Below are 23,537 nucleotides of genomic sequence, written 5' to 3' on the forward strand. Positions count from 1 at the left end.
ACCCAGTAGTGCAATGGCTGGATCATAGGGTAGCTCAATTTTTAACTTTTTAAGGGACCTCCACACGGTTTTCCAGAGTGGCTGTACCAACTTGCATTCCCACCAACAATGTAGGAGGGATCCCCTTTCTCCACATCCTCTCCAACAATTGTTGTTTCTTGCCTTGTCTATTTTTGCCATTCTAACTGGCGTAAGGTGGTATCTCAGTGTGGTTTTGATTTGAATTTCCTTGATGGCTAATGATTTTGAACATTTTTTCATGTGTCTGTTAGCCATTTGTATGTCTTCATTGGAAAAGTGTCTGTTCATATCTTCTGCCCATTTTTTGATTTGTTTATTTGTTTCTCGTGTATTGAGTTTGAGAAGTTCTTTGTAGATCTTGGATACCAGTCCTTTATCTGTAGTGTCATTTGCAAATATATTCTCCCATTCCGTGGGCTGCCTCTTAGTTTTTCTGACTGTTTCCTTGGATGTGCAGAAACTTTTAATCTTGATGAAGTCCCATAAATTCATTTTATCTTTTGTTTCTCTTGCCAAAGGAATTTCTTGACTAATAATATGCAATGTCAAAAATAAATCATTATAAATGTTGCTCCAGTATTTAAAAATGTAGTCGTTTTTTGTTGTTGTTTTATTTTTAACAGTGTGGGTCAAATGGTTTAGTTTTTCCAAAGAAAGTTTTTTTGTTTTGTTTTTGGGGGTTTTTTTGGGTACAAGAGACAGTAAACATGGTCAAATATTGCGTAGGAGTCACTATAATATGAAGCAAGAAAACCATCCCCTGGTTTGGGCAACAAACATATTAATGGTCACCTTCACAGAGAGATTTTAGGAGAAAAGATCATTCTGTAGGAGTGTCCTCCTTCATGTACGCTCAACTTTAATTTCATCTCCCCTTTCATTTTTCCCTCAAAGCTCAGGGGCATTTTGTTCTTCCTCATAATTAAGCTAATTCCTTCCACCTGTAATATCCCAACATCTCTCAAATCTGGGACAGTTCTCTCCTAATCAGTATCTCCCTCTGGATTTCTTGCTCCTCCTCTCCCTGGAATATTCCGCCTGATTATCACCAACATGAGAACAAAAACAAGTTTCATCGATTCTACCTGCTGAAATAAAATATTTTGCCTCCCTTTAACAACAAAATCTTGGAAAAAGTAGTTTGTGCTCTGCCTCTGCTTACTGATAAGTCCCTTTGTTAATTCCTATAAACTGTTTCTACCTCCACCAGTCTACCGAAAATGCTCCCCCAAAGGTCATAAAATGACAGGTTTTTGTCAAATATAATGGCTTTTTCTCAGTCATCATGTCTCATGACCTTTCTGAGATGTCATACTGCTGAATTTTCCATGTGTTCTTGAAGGGGTCCTGCTTTGGGATGCTGAGACACTGTATTTCCCGGTCTTCCAGGTAACCCAATTTTACTTTTCCAAGAAGCTGTCCTTCATTCCCTTCATTCCCCTCTCTGTATTTTTTCTGGAACAACTCCTTTTCTCCTTTGCCTCTGAACTCTAAACTTCTAAACTCATGTATATCAAACCCAGTCTGAGGATCCCAAGTGAATGCTCCCAATTTCCAAGGGTTGCTAGGATATCTCTGCGTAGATATCCCACTAGCATCCACCCACCTGCGCTGCCTTTGCAACCTCTACGTTTGATCACCTTCCCATCCTTTCATGCTTGAGACCTTGGAGTCTGGTAGAGCTACAGTCATCAGTGCCTGTTCTTTTCCTATGAAACAGCTTGACAGTTACAAAAGCAGCAATAGCGCAGTACAGACAGTATGACTGCTCTTAAAGTGTTTGATTTCATGTAACTGAAAGAATATACAACAAGATGCTATTAGTATTTTCAGTGGGTTGCTAGGTTCCATGCTTTTTAAAAACTTAATTCCTAATAATTTCACACTGTAGTCATGGCTATAAATAATCTTGAAAATAAACAAAATTCGCTTCCTCGTTGCTTCTTCTCTGTACCAATTTCTCCCATCTTTATTTATGATTTACTTTTATTTTTACTTTTACTTATTTTCTCCCATCTTTAATACTTAGATCACTGCAAAACACTCTTGAGTCAAATCTCTGATCGAAAATTCTTTCTATAGGATTTCACCCCACACACCATTATATGCCTTATGATATTACTTTCTTCTGATTCACATTCTAAGAATCCAAACTTTTCACTTTGGCCTCCTAATGCTCCCCCTCTGGATATCCAGAACCACTCTCCTTTGGCTACGTACCACGGCTGCAGTGTTGCCATCTTCTGCTCCTCATTCGGTGCCTAGCATCTGCTTTGGTCCTTGGTCCTCTCTTCGCAGCCCCCTGCTCGCAGCACACTCATCCTGCCCCTAAGCTAACTCCTAGGCAGAGCTGCCACTTACTGAAGCTGAACCAAATGGCAAGCATCAAATTGATTTCCTTTAACGACTCTGCTGGCTTGTTCTGATGATCTTCATTTGATAGATAAAGAAATTGATGCTCAGAAATGTAAAGTAATTTAAGGAAAGTCACACCCCTAGCAAATGGCAAAGAGTCAAATTCATGTCTTTCTACTATAAAGCTAGCGCTGCTTCCACCATGCTGCATAATCATCCCTCTGTCTCAGCTGCTCTTGCATATTCCTAAAATCCTAGCTGAAATCCATCATCTCCCTGAGGTTTTCCCTGATTGATAAGACCACAGGGTGGCTCCTCCCTCGAGACTTCTAGAGCACTCACCACTAACATAATTGTCTTGTAGCCATCGTTTGATAGCTCATGTCTATGTCCTTGTTTATACTCTCTTGGGACGGAAACAATATCTTATCACTTGTTTGTAAGTTTTGCATCACCAAGCACAATCCTGAACATATGGCAGTGATATTTAGCATAATATATGTTTTCAATAAATTGTTGATTGATTATATAACATATGCCATTAATGCTGATTTCTCTTTCCTTTTAGGAAGTTAAAAATAAATATAACATAAAAATAGACATAAATATTTAATGCAAACTAATAATAGGAAATTTATAGTGCATATTACTTTCCCCATTACATAGCAACAGTAAAATAAAGCATCAAATACAGTGCTATGCTTACAAGAAGGAGTAATGTCATGTACCTTTTATTTGATCAGCATCTTTCACTGACACCAGTAAGAGTGCTAACAACAATAGAGCAATTTTTATATGTAGTTTCCCATTTTCTGTCAATATATCTAAAGCTCAGTTATAAGTTTTGATGCTAAGACTCACTATATCATATCTCTATTATTCATTTTTCTCACTGTGTAAAATTGGTCACTTTTTCCCATTTATCTTCCAGAGAATGCAGGCTTTCGGATTTTATAAAGTCACTCAAAACGGCTATGCTTTTTCACTAAAAAAACAATGAATTCCTTCTGCTACGTTAACAGTACTTTCAAAAGGAGTGACAATAATTCAAGTTATTATTTAATATATATATAGAAAGGTAAAACAAGTATTACTTACATATAGGTTAAGCTTGGTAAAAATGAGTATATACAAATATTTTAAGACCAATGATATGTATGTCTGTGTGTACACAGAACTTTCATTGTATGGGGAGGTAGAGGTATAAATTTCTTTTGCATATGTAGAGATAGACATATAAATATCTTCATATAGATAGAAAATATTTGGGATAGGGTTACCCCTGGGAAGATTGTCATTACTAATTGGAATTTTTAGTTTTATTTTTCTGCACTGTATTCTATGATGTTTCTTCTCCTAACTGTTAACACCTGTCTTAAGACTGCCCAGCTAATCTCTTGTCTTCCTCCTTCACAGAACCTGTTTTCAGAAATTCTATTTTCAGAGTATTCCAATTTTCAAATCAATGACCAAGAAGGCAATGGATTACCATTCCAAAGAATATTTAGTTAGTGGGAAAGAAAGTGGTTGGATCTTTAGGTTGACTCATATGAAACCACTGCTTCTGAGGTAAAAAAAATGGTTGGATATAGGTGATTTCATAAGGTTCAATCGATATAAGAATAAGTTTCAGGCATTTGTCATGATCTGGCTGAAGCCAGATTGTCCCCTTAGCACTTTGTAAACAGTGCTCAATTGCCCATTAGACGAATAAGGACCAGCATATGCTAATAGTGCCAGTGCTTTGATGACCTTATCCAGAAAACATAAAATCTATTTTAACTTTAACATAACTTCAAGTTTATTGCTTACTACATTTAAAATATATGGGATGGGTGCATCCATATCTTTTCTATGTTTTGAGCATCTCAAAGCCCTACCCATCCCTGATTATAATACTAGCCTTGTTCGTAACAAACAGAACATTTACTTATGTGTAAATCTTAAAAAGCGTCCTTACCTGCTTTGGGCATCTTTTCATCTTTTTTAATTTCAGATTCTGGAGTAAAACATATACATACACACATACAAACAAGGGGAAAAAATCAGCATTTGAAAAAAACCATATGAATCAGTTTTAATAGATTTTTCTCATCTGTTCTCAACTTCAATTATAGTTACATACTTTTATCAATATGCAATGAATGTGTGTTCTTAGTAAATTATAAAGTAACTTAAGCAAAAGGACTTTATTTTAAAATCCAGTTTGCTAAAAAGTTTCATACTAAACATACTAAGTAATTTGGCATCTTGTCTTTAATAAGTGCCCATTTCTTATGATTCAGAATCTCTCTAAGTAATACAAATAAAAAATTAATAAAAAACCGCTTGGGGGAAAAGTGTGGTAATTTTTCCTAATTTAACCAATTCAAGCCATTTAAGATTTCTGACTACATACGCTCAATTCCTGGAGCGCCACCTGGTGGTTAATTTAATAATTTCAAATTGGTATAATTCCTGTTTTTATGAGTATTTGTTATCTGTTTTATAAGATAAATTAAATTGACTTAAGCTTAGTATAATAATATAAAACCTTATCAGAATTAAGTATTTTGATTTCTTATTGTCCTAGGAAATGGCTTTTGTCTAGAAACTGCATTCCAACTTACTATCAGTATAGGATAAATACATAATTTTATAAACTATCCAAGTAATATTCATGATATCATCCCAACCAAGGTAATAGTTGACTATATTTTTATGTTTCCCAGTTTTTACTCTTGTTTAAACAATTTTGTCTAGGCCTTATAGTTCTCCTTTCTTGGCATAAAGTCTTGTTTTGATTAAGGTAAGGGTTCCATTGTGTTACAAGTTTTCCTTCCAACAGCAGGAAAACTGATCTCATAGTTGGGATACTTTTTAAGTATAGTCTATGTTAACGGAGATAGTGCTACCTGGCTTTATTTGAGTTCCAGCCTAATAGAGTTTCATTTTCTGGAATTACAAAAACAAAAACAAAAAAAACCCTCATTTGTTTAACAGCAGAATTTTATATAGTGAGAGTTACATAGGCATTCACACCCTACTTCCTATAACACTTGAATGCATATCATGTAAAAAGTGATATCACTGCTATTATTGCACTTCAACACTCCCTAGCACATATTCCTCTCTTTTTAGTTAACACATTTGCTGAACTGCGTAGGGCACACACTATTTTAATACTTCCCATGTGCCTTAATGTTATATAAAATTTTGTTACATAATTTTTTACTCAATTTTTATTTATTGTCTGTATCCCTTTTTAGATTTTAATTTCCATAAGAGCAATAACTGTGTCTTGTTCGCTACCCAAATATCAGCATTTGTTCACATATTTGACGTGTGGTATATGATCAATAAATATTGTGGGAAGAATGAGTAAATGAACCAAATGGTGACTATAGAAAGACCACATGCTCCGTCTGGTGCATCTGTAGTCCTAGAAGAAATTGATTCATCTCATGCTTCCAGAGCTAGAAACAAAATTTCAGTGTCCTATCTACTTGAAAGAGTTTTGCTTCCCACTCTACACATGGCTTTCTCCCCCTCAGTCACACTGTCATTGTAATCTTGAAATGGAATTATCTTAGTCTTAATGTTTGTCAAGAGATCTTCTGAAAAAAAAGATAAAAGTTGTTCAGAATATTTTTATGAGTACGATACAATCAGAACCAACTTTTATCGTGTACATAAAATTTTACAGGCACTCTTATGAACATGTGTTATCTATAACGCATGTGCCCGTGGACCCTCACACTATGATGGAACTATCGACTTCTGGTGTTCTGCAAACAGCGCTTACAGCGTGACCTCACAAGGTATGAGTTCATGGGATGTGTAAAAAGAAGCTTTGGATCAGATAATCTGGCTTTAAGAGCAAGTGCACTTACTAAGTTTTGTGACCTTGGGTATTACTTAAAACCCTAAATCTCAATTTTGTCATTCCTACAATGGAGAAAATAATGTTGTAAAATTAATGAGAATTCTAAGTGATGTATAGCAAGATCTTAATTATTTTAGAATTATGCTCATAAACTTAAATTGCATGGTAATTTTCTTTTTTTTTTTTCTTACAGAATCGGGTCTTTATCCTTGAAGATGCAAAGCAGGAACTGCTCTGTGAGATTACCATCAAAGGATTTTCTAAGGTGGGCATCACTTTCATTAGGGCTACTACTTGCTCATTCAGAGCTCAGTGCCATCATTTTGTAGGTGGTGTTACTACTGAAGGTCAAGACTTTAATTTTTGACTCACACGTGGATGCCTGTTCCTAGTCATATAAACATAATGTATATATTTATATTTAAGTTTAGTCAAAAGGCTTCTTTAAGAAGTTTCAGGATACTAAGGACAGTGGTTAGTGCTGGAGATTGGGATCTGGAGGCCAGAAAGAGGGAATGGGAATTTTTATTTTCATCCAAATTACTGCTTGAATTTTTTTTTTACCATTGACTATTATTGTATAATAATAAAATACCTGATTTTCATAAACATTTGTCACTTGAGCCCTTCATTTTGGGCTCCACATGCAAGCATTGTGGAGACATGCAAGCAAGAAATCACCACGCTGAGTTGCTGAGGCAGACGGCCTGTCATTTCATGTGCAGCACTGACTTTTCCAGGCTGTTGATTTCATTTATGAAATGTGAATTGCTGATGGGCCTGGGGAGGGGAGCTTCATTAATGATTTTTCAATGTCATCAGCACTATGCTCTCAAGTAAAGCAGGCCAACCAAAACTTCAGCATGTATGTGCTTGAGTCGGAGAAGGGCAGCAGTGGAGATCAACTGTGGTTAGGTGTCTCTGTTTTGTCTTCATGAAATTAAAAGAAAGAAATCTACACAATATATAAGTCCCCCAAATCAACGTTCTTTTAAGACTGTCTCTATTTTAAGGGTCCCAGGGTGGCTCAGTCAAGCATCTGACTCTTGGTTTCTGATCTCAGGGTCGAGGGATTCAGCCCCCCGTCGGGGTCCCCGCCTGAGCAGAGTCTGCTCGGGATTCTCTCTCTCCCTCTCTTTCTGCCCCTCCCCCTGCTCTCTCTTTTAAATAAATAAATAAATACATAAATAAATACATAAATAAATAAATGCCTATCTTAAATATTTTTTAAGGAAAAGCTGAATATCATTGATTTTTCTTTTTCAACTTTATTTTGTTATCATTTTCACATTTACTTTTCAATACATAGAGGCCTTATATGTAAAATAAACAGTAATAATAATAATTAGCCCTTGCAGCCAATAATACTTTCCTCATGGCATTCACTACATAAGTGTACTATATGCATTATTTATATTTTATTTATGTAATAATAAAGGTTCATGTGTTTATTTGCTCTCTAACCTCAGAATACAAATTTCATGCATCTTGAGATGAATTTTTATTTTCTCTGCTGAATCATCATGCCTAGATCAGTGCTTTCTAGAACAAGGATCAGTAAATATTTGTTGCACAAATGAAGAAATTATCTTATGTAATCCTCACATACCTCTCCTACGAGGAAAATATCACTATTAAACCCACTTTAAAGATAACAATACTGAGGCTTCATAATTTGTCTAAGTACATTTTCCCTACTATGGGGCAAAACCAGTCTTTATTATACTGATTTTTTCCTGACTCAAGAGCCTTAAGCATTCATAAGCAAATAGCTATAACTGCTATTACTACAGATAGAATGAAGAGCTTTTAAACATTTCATACAAAAAAACTATACGGTAAGCTACCTTCCACGTCTTATAGGTAGGTTGTATTTACCTAGGTTATATTACGTAGACAAATTACCAACAGAGTTATTAGTATTATCATTGGCACAAACCACATAGTCACCGAAGTTTCTATTTTCTTCAGTCATTAAATCATGTTGTATAAATGAGTTTCCTAAATCTAGCTGGTTAAACTAAATAAATCAATCGAGCATTGATAGAAAATTGCTGTCTCATACGCTCCTGGAATAGTATCCATATTTAATAGCATGGGAAGTTTTACATTTAAAAGCAAGTCACCAAATCTATTTTTGCAAAATATACGAAGGGATTTCAGCAGTCAGTGGTTTGCAGGTTTAGGTCTGAAGGAGTCTGAAAAGCATGGTGGCTGATGACACGAGGCCTACCACCAGGCATAGCATCCCAAACGCACCTCAGGTGCCGGTGTGACCTGGGCAAGCCACTTCAATGTTCACATCAATAAAAAAAAGATGTTGTAAAAATGAAACTGAACACGACATGTGAAGCATTTAGCACCGCTTGAGGTACAAAGCAAATAGGGCCCGCCAGTCTCTTTACTGATATTTTAAATTCTGTTTCTTATATTTTTCTACCATACTGTTAAATAAAATATATTTTAAATTAAAAAATTTTTAAATAAAAAAAATTAAGGTTTTATTAAATATCTAATTAAAAAGTGACATTCATAAATTTATTCTAAGCCCACGATTTTCACATTATTTGAGTGTTCCTTTGCATTTTTGAAGAAAATCTGCTACTAGTACACACACATCACGTTTGGACAACGTCACTTTGATTCTAATTTATCACTTAAAAACAATTCATATGCAAAACACACCCACGCACACACCCACACACTTTCACATTTTGTTTTTTATATGAGGCTTTACTGGATGGGATGGAGAACTACTATCATTCCGAGTAGCTTGGCTTCAAACTTTGGGATTTTGGAAAACTCCCACTGAACTCATGTTTCTTCCTGTCTTGGGAGGAGTTGTTTTGCACACAATCTGTTTTGGTAGGTAGCGTTTGATTTCATCTGCTGTGGACATGTTACTCTGTGGTCCAGGTGAATACAATTGTGAGAAAGGAGAAATCTGACTATCTTCAGATTTGACTTGGAACTTCTTCAGTTCATAGACCTTCAAAAGAAAATACTGTTCCTAAGTTTGGGGGATGTCGCATGGAGAACCAACCCCTTGGCATCATCTTCTCCATGACTTTTCATCTTACCTGTGCCTGCATTTCTCTACTTCAATATCCTATGGGCTATTTAATGTTTTCCTTCTTCTTTTTTAACCATGTCCATATGATTTTGAAACATTATGTATTCTCTATGCTTCCATTTTTCCTGCCTGAGTTTCTAAATCAGTATCATCCTTGTTTATAAATTGAGGAATCCTCCATGCATAATCAAGGGGCAAGGTGATGGCATTCTCAAGTAATTATGCAATCTCATCCAAATTAAGGGCTTGCAGAGATCATTTCGTACTGCAGTTGGACAAAAACAGACAGACATAAACTGACTGGACAAAAAATCCCTTGGTTTGAAATTTATTCCCTTCATTGATGAACCAAATGATTTAATGTGAGGCATCTGAAACTCTAAATTTTAGTTTTCTCACCGTATGAAGTGGAAAATGATAATTAGCTGATGTATTGGTGGCTAAGATTAGATCAAATAATTTAATAAATATTTCCTGAGCACTCATGTACTGAAATCTAAATAGCAGATGTCCATAGATTGGATAAAATATCTAATACGTCTGGTCTCAGGCACCACTGGAGACCACTTTAATCTTCCTCTTTTCCAGCCCTCTTTTTCAAGTACTGTGAGATTTTCTTGGACAGGGATTTTATCTTGTTCATCTTTGGAAACACCACACCTAAAATATCCCTAGACTAATTGTTATTGACACAAAACAATGTAAAAATGTTTCAAGATGCCAGGAACATCACATTTATAAGCTTCACTTTTAGGTGGTTTAGACCAAAATATGAGGTGGAATCCCTGTCCCATTAACTAAAGCCTTACCTAGGTGGCAAAGCCCATTCGAACGGACTCGCCCACGTTCAACACTGTGCAATTATCTTTAGATTTTTATATTTAATTTGCCCTGGTCAGATATAATTATCCAGAGTAAGTGAATTAATTAGTTTATAGCTGGTTACTTTAACCCTAAGCTAGAGTTTCCAGCTACTGAGCGGGGCTTTTTCCATAACACGTATGCATACACACAAACCACGTGCCCCCAACACACATGTTCTCTCTGTGTCTGTGTCTGTCTGTCTCTCTCGCCTCTCATTCCCATTAGGTCGACAAGAAAAAACAAGTATGCTTTATAAGCTTCTGTAGGCATAGTTGTCCAATGGCTCCAGTTCGTAACGGGAGCACTTAATGCCTAACTCAATGCTTTATGTCTTAAGTCCTGATTCTGCAATCCTTTCCTGGCAAGATTCCCAAGCAGTTTGAAGACACTAAAGATACAAAATGAACCAAAGGGCATTCTCTCTTCGCAGCACAGAATCGACACATACATTTTTCCTGCCTCATTCTGTCGTCATTTCATTTTCATGATCCTTTGTCTTTTATAGAAGCTAAATACGATGTACTACGTTTCTGATTGTCTCACTCGGCCTTTATCTTCTCTTTCTTTGATGCCTTCCTATGCACGCCTCATTATTCTTTCCTTCCTGGAGTTTCCATTGTGAAGAGTACACACTGAAATAAGGAAGGAATAATCGGAAGAGGCTGCACATATCAGGTGCACAAAGAACTATCAGTCAGAACAACGTCCTATGATGTTATTTGAAGATGGCAGGACAGCTGGTTGAATATATTGTAGGTAATGAGCCAGTTGACTTTAAACCATTCAGTGGGTTCAGAGAGTTGTGCAGCAACCAATTGCCAAGGTAAGTAAGTAGGCATTCTTTAGTTTCTCCTCATACAAAGGGACAGTCTGTCTTTGACTAGATTCTTCCTTGTTTCTCTGGGCACTAACATTCATTTTCTTTAACTTGAAGTGAGAATAATCAACGAAGTTAATAAAAGGTCATAGGTTTAATATGGATCATCTTATATCTCACTCGAATATGTAAAAATAATGCATGACCTTATATGAGAAGAGAATACATTTAGAATCTTTAAAATTAACAGGAAAAATGAAAAAAACTTACTGTGACATTTTAAAAAAATCCCCTCAAGGAGAGAAGCTTATTAGAACATTTGCATAAGGCAGCTTGGAATGACAACAAAAGTGGGTATGCAAAAGGACAGTGATTCATTTTCTCATGCAACTTTGCCCCTTCTAATGAGAGCTTAAATGGAAAGAATACCAAGGAAGGAATCTTGGGGCTTTACCTTTGTAACTGTTTGTATATTTCATATACATATAGTTGTGTATATATTATCATTGTGCATTAATCTTCTGGAAGGAGAAAATAAAAATTCACAGTGCTTGGATACATTAATTTGTAAAGCCAATGATTACAATAGAGAAAACTCTGGCAACCTCAACTGCTCTTCTTACCAACACATAACCCCTTTCCATTCTATCAACTTGGCATCTTGGCACGATGGGCACAACAGGAAAAGTGTTAGTCTGTAAGTTTCTGCTTAGAGTGACAGAGCTACCATCATTGGTTCAATTTTCACTTAAAGAATTCTTCAGGAACTGAGTTATCATGGATTTGTAAAGTCACCTATGGACACTTCATGCTTTTGAATCTGACTGTTCTTTTTTTAATCAACAAATTCTCTGTAACTTTTCTCCAATCCTACCAAATACAAAAAATGGTTATGGGGATAAAAACAACTTTGATACCACGTTAGGATAAGCCTTGCTAATATATTTCAATAAGGAAGAACAAAGGAAAGTAAGACTGTTTTTAGGTGCATTTAAGTCTGATACTAAGTAGGTAATCCAGCGTAGAAACCTTAGATAATCCTTTAATCTTTTTGCATCAATTTCCTCACTGTGAACATGATAATCATAATATTTTCTCCCTAAAATAACTCAAAGCAGAACTAAATCATGTCAACAATTAAATCAGAAACAAGGCACATAAAGAAAAACAGAAAAAAAATACCAAAAATTAAAATACTAATGTTGATTATGAAATCAAGTATTCTAGATCAACAGTTAGATTTTACAAACAGTAAGTTCTAATATTTCTTAGAGGATGACAATGTGATAAGTAAAGATGATATTTGTGAATTGCAGTGTTATTAGAAAAACTCTTTAAATTCAGAATGGTGAACAACTATATAGATGAGTCACATTTGCTTATTAGAATGATCAGTTACGAAAGACAAAATCAATCCCTGTCATGTCAGTTTAGAAAATTAGAACAATAAATAACATTAAAACTAGAACTTTTCAGAAGAAAACTTGATTCTTTTTATGTCAGTCATTGGACATCAGAATATCTGGGGTCACTAGATAATGCAGGAGTATAGGCACACTGGGTACATTCTGACGGACACATGTTTAGTTAACATATTCTAAAAGGTGCTCTTTGGGATAAATCTCTGAGACCAACTGCTTTTGATTCTTTCTCATAAAAGCAGAGTATATAACATCTACTCTTCAACAAACTGTCAAGCTTTTCCCTGCAGGTCTGTATGTGGATATATCAGTATTTAAATAATGTTTATAGAATCAACATTGGAAACTTCAGAATAAGACTTAAAAACTAGTGACAACTGAAAATGCATAAAATACCAACTTTCAGAAAATAAAAAGCAGGACAGATAGATTACTAGTATTGGCCCTCAAGATACAATGGTTGTATTCATGCTAAAAAGAATGATCCTGGTTCCTCAAGATTCAGTTTCAAATGTACTCTTTACTAACTTTACTCAGAACTTTACTCTTCTCACTGTGACTCTTTCCATCACTCATCCATGTATGCCCACACCTTTAAACTCCATACACTGGCAAACATATCCCACAAGTGTATCTTCAACCTAATTGCCTTTTCTGAATCTCCTACTAAGATAGTCAGCTTCCAACTCTACATTTCTACTTGGAAGTCCTATAAGCACCCCATACTCAACATGTTGTAAGCCAGACTTATGATTTATCCTAAGCTTCTCCTTTTCTGGTGTCCCATCTCAGTGGTGTCACCGACCATTAAGTTGTATAAAGTAAAAATTTTTATTAAATATGATATTTGATATTAAATATGATATTTGTCAAAAATGTCCTCTTCGCTCCATTCACCTGCAACCATCCTAGGTCAAGAAACCATAAGTCCCTAGATATTACCAGTAGTATCTTATTTGGTCTTCTTGAATCCCGTTCTGCCCTTCTCCAACCCACTGCCGTAGTGACCATTACAGAACGCAACCCTCTTCCCCTGTACACTCAAACATGTATAAAATACTTTTGCGTATGTCCATTGCCTTTAAACTAAATACAAAAATCCTTAATATGGCTTATAGCAGGGGTTGGCAAACTTTTTTTTTGTAAAATACCAGAGAGTAAATATTTTAGTTTTATAGGCCATTTGATCTCTGTTGTGGCTACTCAACTCCGCTACGAGGGCACAAACAGCTACAGACAAAACACGAATGAATGAGCTTGTTTGTGTTCTAATAAAATATTGTTTATAGGTACTGAAATTTGAATTTCTTACATGTTTTAAGTGCCCCCAAATATTGTTCTTCTTTTGATTTTTTTCAACCATTTAAAAACGTACAAGCATTCTTATCTCATGTTCCAGATTTGGCCCATGAAACACAGTTTTCTTACTCCTGGTCTTCAAAATTCTGCTTATCTCTTATCTTTGTTTTGTGCCTCTCTTGCTAACACTTTCTACAACTCCATAACACTGTCCTCTTTCACAGGAAATTTGTGCTGAGACACCCCTCTACTCCTTGCTCTCTCCTTAGTCTCAATTTCTTCACTGGTTAAAATTCCTACTTATCCTTACGCCTCAGATCAAATGTTGTTCCATTGTGAAACATTCCTTGATTCCCCAACCTAAGTCAGATTTTCCTATGCCTATACTCAGCACTGTGCTCCTTCTGTTAAAGCATTCTCTCGGTTTTATAGGTGTTCATTTATTTGTATGATCTCCCCCCTTAATATTCATCACCTTCTGTTATACTTCTATGAAAACTGAAATCCGATGTTTGGTTACCATTATATTTTCTGTATACTAATATGAAAAAATCCAAGATATAATCTCAAGTGAAAAAATATTAAAGAACAATCTTGGCAGCACTCACAGGGGACTCTACTTTTATTATAACATTCATATTTTAAAAAGAAATTATATTCATAGATTGCCTGTTGCAGCTGATGATGTAGGCTGGTTCGCTCAACATCTATTCTCACACTTCTTTCCCTCTCCTTCCTCTGATATAGAGGCTGGAAAATGAAGTGTAAGAATTCGCAAATCTTCTTGGAGTTGGATTGGCCACTGTGAAGCAATTATGACCAGAAAGGTGTGGATAAAATTCCCTGAAATAGTCTTTCCTTCCAAAGAGACAAAGCTTTATTAGGAAAAGGTTTTGAATCTCTGTCTCATTCCTGGTGAGAATACTAATAAGATACCTGGATGTTCTAGAGTCAACTTGCCACTCTTAGGAGCAAAGACACAAGCCAAAGTGGCAAAGTTGGAAGGAAGGAGAAGCCAGACCCTGGATTCTTGACAAAATCCTTGAACAATTTTGCACCTTAGTCTTCCTCCCGTTGGTCACCTTGTTGTCCAAAACAAACTCCTTATTTATTAAAAATCACTCTAATCAGGGGCGCCTGGGTGGCTCAGTTGTTAAGCGTCTGCCTTTGGCTCAGGGCGTGTTCCCGGGGTCCTGGGATCGAGCCCCACATCAGGCTCCTCTGCTGAGCCTGCTTCTTCCTCTCCCTCTCCCTCTGCTTGTGTTCCCTCTCTCACTGGCTGTCTCTCTCTGTGTGTCAAATAAATAAATAAAATCTTTAAAAAAAAAATCACTCTAATCAGATTTTTTATTACCAAAGGAGGGAAACACACACAGACACAGATAAGAATCACCTATATAACTAAAAATTCATAGAACTTGTAGAATATAGTGGCAGAACTTGATTAATGAGAAAACTGGCGGCTCATGAGACTAGTACTAGTAACTTCCCCAAAATAGCTAAAGGCCACATCTTAAGACATCTTTATGTCATAGAGTAGTTTTTACAAACTATTAAGTTGACTGTTCTGTTCTTAATGGTATACCATTATATACCATATATTATCATTTAAACATATTGTTCTTTGACTCTTAAGCAAAATGACAAGTGTCCTGAAGGGAAAAACTGTACAGAAAGGCATGTTCCACTTTTTACATTTTATATTACAGTGTATCTCTGTTTAAATATGAGATATGCATTCTTTGCTTTAAAGTTGTTTTTTCTCCATAGTTTTATAGGACTGGGTATAATTCTTATTTCTTATTTCACTTATTTCAGTGGATTTAATTTTATTTTACTCCATTTTATTTTATTTTTATTTCAGCATTAGTATGGTATAAGTGACACATAAAATCCATATTTAAAGTGTACATCATGGTGATTTAATATATATACACATTGTGAAAGGATTCCCTGCACCTGGATTTTATTTTGTATTTATATATCTTCCTCTAAGTTAATTCTGCAATTGGAGACTTTTATCATTTAGGATTTGTAGCACCAAGCACTGTGCTTAAAAAAGCCACCAACTGGCTAAGCAACTAACCAACCATCCAGTTTGTCAAACATAGTAGGGACTCCATAAATGTTTTGAGCAATATTGAAGAGTCATTAGTTGAGGAAAAACACAAAAGAAAAGTGCAGGTGAAAGTAAGTTGTCTGAAGTATTTCCCCTACTTTCTATTCCATTGTAAGCGATGAAAAGTTTATCAGCAAAAAAATAAATGTTTAAGTCATGTGAGAGGTTATCTGGGAGTCATTTCTTTAAATTTACTTTTCATTTCAATATTAATTTGCAACAGCTATTGAGAGTTTGCTAAAGCAACAGCAACAAATATTAAATGAACTTGACAACTTGCACATATTAAACACCAACTTAAAAATTATATGAGAGTGAATATCACAAAAGCTGACTTGGAAGATTAGACAAGATATTCTTGGTTCCATAGTGATTTCGGTGATTCAACAGAAGTTGTGGCAGAATAAAATTATTTACAGATTTACCATAAAGGTCTTTATTTGTTTCACTGTCTACTTTGTTATTTATGTTGAAGAAATATTACTTTGATTAATATAAATGATAAAATATGGATTTCTTATGGTACTGCTTTCTAAATGCTAAACTCTAATCTTATTTATTATTCTAAATACATTATTGTATATGACCCACATATTTGAAATTGTTTAATATGATCTATAAAATTTCAAGAAAAGAATCGTTACGAGATAATACAGCAAAATTATGAGCTTGGCTTAATTTTGTAGGCAAAAAACTTAGAATTAAGTAGCCAACCACTTGATTTTTGTCTATGATTTGATGTTTAAATAATTTTAATTACCAGAGAATATTTTACTTTTTCATATCAAATTAAATGATTGACCCTTATCTTTGATGTCGCTTGAAGCTATCCTCCAAATTTTATGAGGCAGAAGTAGCTGAAAACTGTATTTTTTCATGCAAATATGAAGATTATTAATTCCTAATCTAAAAAATAAGTATGCAAAAAAGAAAGTTGGTGTTTTCAGTGTTTTCAGCTATTTTTATGATATCATGTTAAATTATGTCATGTTACATGGCAGCTGAAGTGAAAGAAAGAGATGGACAAAAGCTAAAACTTTCTGACTCTGCCTGATATAACCAAGGCTGTACTTATTGTTTATTTTGTTTTGTTTAGATCAAATATATACACCCAATCAGCTGGTCACAAAAATCAGAATCTTTATAGAAAGGTTAATGGGAAATGGGAAACCTCAAAGACAGATGTCCTCAGACCAGGCATTTCATCTGGAGTAGTTCTTCTAACAGGTTAAACCAGATTTAAAACAACTGCTATGTACCAGTTCTTCCACTGGGCTGTGCTTGAACAAAATACTTTATGTTCTTTCAAAAATAGATTCACAGGAATTCTCATTTCCTGGCGGCCATTCTTTGTAACTAAGAAGCTTCCATAAAGAAAGCATTAAGGCACCCCTCCAAGCACCTACCTCACTACAAAAAAAGTCTTATGTGCAATGAAGAATATTCGGAATCAAATATGATATTCTGAAATAAGGACAGTCACTTTGCACTTTGTGAAAATAGCCCAAAAGGAGATATTCAAAAAGTTAGAGAAAAATCAGAAAATTAAAAACACAGAAGGGTGAATGAGCAAATAGAAAGGGTGAATGAGCAAATAGAAAGTGTAATGATTTTTGTCTTGGTTATTTTGGTGGAAAATATATGCTGAAGTGCTTGTGGAGTATGTAAACATGTAAAATATGTTTGGGTTTTTTTTTTTCACTTTTTTTCTTTTTTAAAGATTTTATTTATTTATTCAACAGAGATAGAGACAGCCAGCGAGATAGGGAACACAAGCAGGGGGAGTGGGAGAGGAAGAAGCAGGCTCCTAGCAGAGGAGCCTGATGTGGGGCTCGATCCCATAACGCCGGGATCACGCCCTGAGCCGAAGGCAGACGCTTAACCGCTGTGCCACCCAGGCGCCCCTTTTTTTTCACTTTTAAAATGAGAACAATATTTTATCAACTACACACCATACAAGGCCATGAGGATCACAATCATTTGAAATAAAGAGTAAAGAGCAATGGTGATGTGAGCTATTATTGTCACTATTAGCAGTATAATTCATATTTTCAGATTCTAGTGCTGAATTTTTTATTCATATTCACTTGAGTGTTTCTTTAAGGCAAAATTCGTGTATGCTGCTTTTGTGCAATGTTTTTCTCTTCAATTTATACAATTTGATTTTGTCCCAAATTGAATTCCTTGTATTCATTTCTATCGAACCTAGCTTCCAATATATTGAAGTAATTTTGAATTGTTTTGCTACCTTCTAAAATATTACCGAGTTGGGGCGCCTGGGAAGTGCAGTTGGTTAAGCGTCTAACTCTTGGTTTCAATTCAGATCGTGATCTTAGGGTAGTGAGACTGAGCCCCAACTTGAGCTCTGTGCTCAGTACAGTGTCTGTTTAAGACTCTCCATCTTCTTCTGTCCCTTATTCCCCTACCCCACATGCTGTCTCTCTCTAAAATAAATAAATCTTTAAAAATAAATTAAAATATTATCAAGTCCATGATATTGAATTCTGATTACAGTAATCTCCCAAGATTACTCAAATTATTTTATATACATTATCTTAGTACAAAAACGGGGTTTATATAAATATCCTATTAAAAAACTTCATAGAGTTGAGATAGATTCCAGCTATTATTTCTTTCTCAATTATATGACTTTCACTATATCATGGAAATAAGTTACATTAGTCAGTCCTGATTAAAAATTACAAATCTTACCCACATGTTTCAGTGATTATAAAATTATTTTTGGTTGTTTGTTCAATTAGCTATTCTTAAAATAAAAAAAGTTGACAAATTTGGCATTTCAGGTGTGTTTGCTCTATTTTTATTAATCTGTAGATTTAAAAAGTATAAGGTGTTTCTTTACGCTTTGTTCTTTATATGCATTGCAATACATTTTCCCAGTGTGAAATTTATGTTTTCTGCTCAGATCTGTTCTCTTTTTGTCTTAAATTCTACTCTAACTACATATGCACAATGGAATGTTACTCGGCCACAAAAAAGAATGAAATCTTGCTAGTTGTAGCAACATGTATGGACCTAAAAAGTATTCTGCTAAGTGGAATAAGTCATAGAAAGACAAATACCATATAATTTCACTTATATGTGGAATCTAAAAAATAAAACAAACAAAACAAGACAGAAATATTCTCACAGATACAGGAAACAAATCGTTGATTACCAGAGGTGGGGGAAGGGCAAATTAGTGAAGAGGGTTAAGAGGTACAAGCTTCCAGTTATAAAATAAGTAAGTCATGGGGTTATACTGTACAGTATAGGGGATATGGTCAATAGTATTGTAATAACTTTGTATGGTGACAGACAGTAACTAGACTTATTGGGGGATCATTTATTAATGTATAAAAATATTGAATCACCATGATGTACATATGAAATTAGTAAGATATTGTGTCAGTTATACTTCAATAAAATAAAATAAAATAAAATAATAGTTTTGGTGACTGCATTTAACTGACTTTTTGTCTAAACTGTCCTTTGTCTATACAAACTTGTCATAAAAATTAGGAAGAAAATGGTACAATAGCAAAAATTCAGCATTCATGAAAAGGGGTATAATGTTAAAAAAAGTGTATCTTTTCCAAAATTCTTTCTTTTCCGCCACCATTATCTGTGACTATGAACTGGCTTATGCTACACTGACCGTAGAGTACAGGATGATGAAAAAAGGGTACCTGGACTGAGGGGAAAAGAGAAAGGAAGCTCTTAAGTATATATGTCCAGGGATCAAAGACGGAAATGCACATGAAGTGTTTTTGTGGAAAGCTGAATTATTTTTCATTCATATGTGTACATTCCACATGCATTTCTTCTAGGGGAAATTTTTTTGAACTGAACTTCCTTAATAAAAAATGTGCAAATTTGTAATATGCTTGTCTGTTCCTCATTTTGTTTATATTTCTGTTTTAGATTGGCAAAGGAATAATAGCATCATTAAATGATTAAATTATTTAATGGCATCAAATCATTTCAATTTAGATTGTGATGGAATTGTCCATTCTAATCACCAATCAGATCACGCCAAAGAAATCTAGAGTTTCTTGAAAATAAATTAGTGTTTAGGTAAATATAGAGTAATGTCATTAGTCTTCAAAATTAATTCATTCTTTAAAATGTAGCTACATTTTGCTATCTACTGGACATTTAACATTATATGTAAGAATTCTCTTACAGGGCAAAGTATTCTAATTTACATATTATACCAGAATAGCATAAAGTTGTATGTAGCACCGAAATAAATACCATCCTAAGTGAGGATAAAGCTTTAGAGATGATAATACATTTCCAAAATGAAACATAAATTCCTTAATAGATTTGAAGTCTATGTTGCTTTAAAATACTTTTTAAAAAAATGAAGTACGCCTATGGGCTTAAAAAAAAATCATGTTGTGCTCTTATGTTTCATTAAATAGCAATTTTGTTTAATTTAAAATTAATTGCAAAGTTAGGAAAATATGACTTAAGGGTATGTTTTTTATACATTGCTACACTGACTAATGAAGACTCTCCATGTGCCCTTCATTTCTCTGACTGATTCCTCTGTCAGCTTTCCCTTCCCCCACCTCTCCCATAACTCTCCCAACTACAATACATATGTTACAAGTTCACCAAAAGTCTCTTTCCTTTTAATAAACTATTGCCAATAAGTTGGGATTTTTAACACTGTGTCCCTGTGCGTTAATTGGTTAATAGTTCCTGCAGATCTTCTCCTCGGGTAAATGTAGAAACGGGTTCTATTTCTAATATTTAATATAGTAGGTATATGTCATAGGTTTTATTGGTTCACTTATGTTTATCTTGACAAGGAATATTAGATAATTCTGAGTATGATACCATGCCTATGAACGTCCTGGCTTAATTAGAAACTAAATACATTACGTTGGACTTAGCATACATACTTTTGTTTTAGGGGACATAACTTGGTGAAGAGCATGACAGAATCCACGTTACTTTGAGCCTAGTATAATGGGAATCACTAAGATTTAGCATTATTATAGCGCTTGGTTTAAAAGATCAAAATTTTAATGCTGGCTCCTACCACAAATTACAATAACTTTGAAAGCTTCTTGACTATCCCAGTTTTATTTATCTATAAGATGAAGGTATCGGACTATAGTTAGAGATCTCTAAGGTCCTCCTAGCTATAAAATCTGTTTAGTTTCATTGTACCTGAAGTTAACAGAATGGTAAGCTATCACTGAAAAATTTTAAGTATTTTGATCTAAAATCTTTGGTTTCCATAGCTATTCCTTATAAGATTTACCTTGAGCTATTTATAAAATGCAGATTTCCCACTACAGACTTGTGGAATCAGAATAAGCATTTTAAAAAGTTTTCACAGTATTTCTGACATAGTTACTCTTGTCTTTGTTGTTTCATAGTACAATTTAGAATTTTATGAAAGGAAATAGTCCTTTCTCCTTTGCTCAAAAAATATACAAGGGTGTATGAAAGTTATAGTTTTAAAAGCCTGAAAAATAAATGATACATTCATTTGTTGCAAATTAACGGAATATGCAGTAAGCAGGTGAATGTGTTTTTACATTTCATTTTACAATATTACCTTTTTCCTTTAGGGAAACTGGAACCTTCACTTCTTTCCCCTTAATAGGCTCTGGAAAGAAACATTGAGCATTTATTCGAAGCCAACATAAAAGGATTTGAGAACACATATAGAGTGGAGTCAGTAAGCTATCAGTGAGGTGAACCTGGGTGGGAAATTATATGATGTTTTCTTTCTAAAATGATTTTAATCACACAGAGACAAGGAAACAACAGTAGAGTACAACAAGCCATCCTCTGATCCCTTTCATTTAAAATAAATGTAAATTGTTGAATGAGTTACAATCTATTTGTTCATTTAAGAGAATGGGTTTTTGGAGGGATAAGAAATTATTTTAGCTGTAATTTTAAAAATCATACAGCTTCTAGAAGTCTCCCAAAACTGTTATAATCAGCATTAGCTTAGTTTATTTCTTTCGGGCTATGTGATTTAAAAAAATAAAATAAACAAATGTAAAACCCTGCATCCGTCATGGAAATGCGATGCTTTAGTTATCAGGCTCAAGTCAAATTAATTTCAAGAATAAGACTGAAATAAAATACAAGAGACAATTTTATCCATGAACTCCCAACATCTTAAAATGTGGTCCTTGGTTAAAACAAAATAAAACTTCATTTATTCTACCAGGTTCAAATACAAAGTGATTCTAATCATATCATGGGTTCCAGACATAAATGGGTGATGTCTTGAACAGCATCATGCCTTGTCCACAGTCTGTATAAAAGATAAACCAGTTTTCTTCCTCCTCTGTAACATATCTCAGTGTCCATTTCACTGACAAAAATGACTTTAAATGCAGTGAGAAAGGAAGGAAAGGGGAAAAAATATCTATCCAGTCCTCTGTTCTAGTCCATCAGAATTGGGGGAATACAGAATATGATTGTGGCACTTGTAAATGGATATCCCACTCAAGCAATCACTTAGAATTGAGTCCAGGTGACTTTGGACGGTGTCAAGAATGGAGTTAGGAGTTCTACTGAAAAGACTGTGTCCCTCAAAGCAACATTTTCTCGGTAGATAAGCTATGGCCTTAAATATCCATATGTATGCAGAACATTTTTAAATGGATTTGGTGGAAGGAAAAGTCCGTGTTGCCATTTAACGTGCTAAGTATAAGTAGGGCCTATTTTTTTTCTATATTTCAGCATCTGAAGATGAAATCAAGAGCCATGGATTGAATAAACAGACTGAGACGCTTCATTAACTTTTTTCAAGCTAATGGGGGTAATTCACTGCTTTTGCATTTCCTGGCTAAACCAAAAAAAATTAATGTATTGTGAAATGAGAAGTGATGGTGGGGACAGATTCCTAGTGGGGTGGGAGAGTATATGCTTGGAACTTGAGAATTCAAGATACAGCATGTTGTTTTAAATCAGTAAGTTTACACGTTTGCGTGAGATTAAAGTAGTTATAAAATCCAAGGCCGAGGCAGAGGACCCACAAGACTGCTTTGGTATTGGTGGAGAAAGAAGGAAGAGGTGGAAAAACACATGTAATTTTATAATGTATTTGAAAATCATATCCTCATCACCTTAAATGTAGAGAAAGGTCTCAGAAAATAGAAGTGATTTTTAACACTCGATAAGGGGAAGATGCCTTCTGCTCCCAGGCTGGACCATCTCCTGCATGGACTTTCCTACAGTTCATTTCCTCTCAGTGTCCTTTTTGACTTCAAGGGGTTTTGATCTGATGTGAAGTCCACAGGCTGGACCAGAAAGTGAGCGGGATATCAAATCTGACCCAAACTGTGGAGAATGTTAAATGGAAATTCTGTACTTCTATATTAGGAAGGATAGGTATACTGTTGGCTTGGGTCAGCTATTAAGGTATTTTTAAGTCATCTGTATTGTTTGTCAGGAGCAAAGCATTGGAGAGCACTTTTTTGTGTGATTTTACAAACACGGTAGTTTCAATGTGTTTGTGTAAGCGCCTATAGGTAGGCTTCTGAATCTTGATTATGAAGATCTAGAATGTATTTAAAGCTGTGTGGATATAAATTAGAACTCTCAAAGTAATCTGAGCAAGGAGGTTTGATGGAGAAAAAAAAAAATCACAAGGAAATAGGAAAATGGTTTCAGGTTTTTAATCCCCCTACCTGGCCTCCAGACAAAGGCAGCAATAAGCT

At 34.8% G+C, this 23,537-nt stretch overlaps 1 protein-coding gene across 12 annotated transcripts in view; it reads right to left on the reverse strand.

Annotated features, from left to right (window-relative positions):
- The window catches only part of TRDN (triadin), a 355,819-nt gene that overhangs the window by 63,337 nt on the left and 268,945 nt on the right, over positions 1-23,537 (reverse strand). For 11 of the 12 annotated variants that reach the window (XM_087865452.1, XM_087865446.1, XM_087865444.1 and 8 more), the window contains 2 exons: positions 21,413-21,463; positions 4,337-4,375 (listed from right to left, as the gene is read on the reverse strand). In XM_087865452.1, the coding sequence (XP_087721578.1) occupies positions 4,337-4,375; positions 21,413-21,463 (90 nt within the window). The remainder of the gene's footprint in view (positions 1-4,336; positions 4,376-21,412; positions 21,464-23,537) is intronic. The other variant, XM_087865447.1, reaches the window with a different exon arrangement.

The sequence above is a fragment of the Ursus americanus genome, chromosome 11 (assembly GCF_024610735.1).
Source record: "Ursus americanus isolate L20-20 chromosome 11, mUrsAme1.1.p, whole genome shotgun sequence".
Classification (NCBI taxonomy): Eukaryota; Metazoa; Chordata; class Mammalia; order Carnivora; family Ursidae; genus Ursus; species Ursus americanus.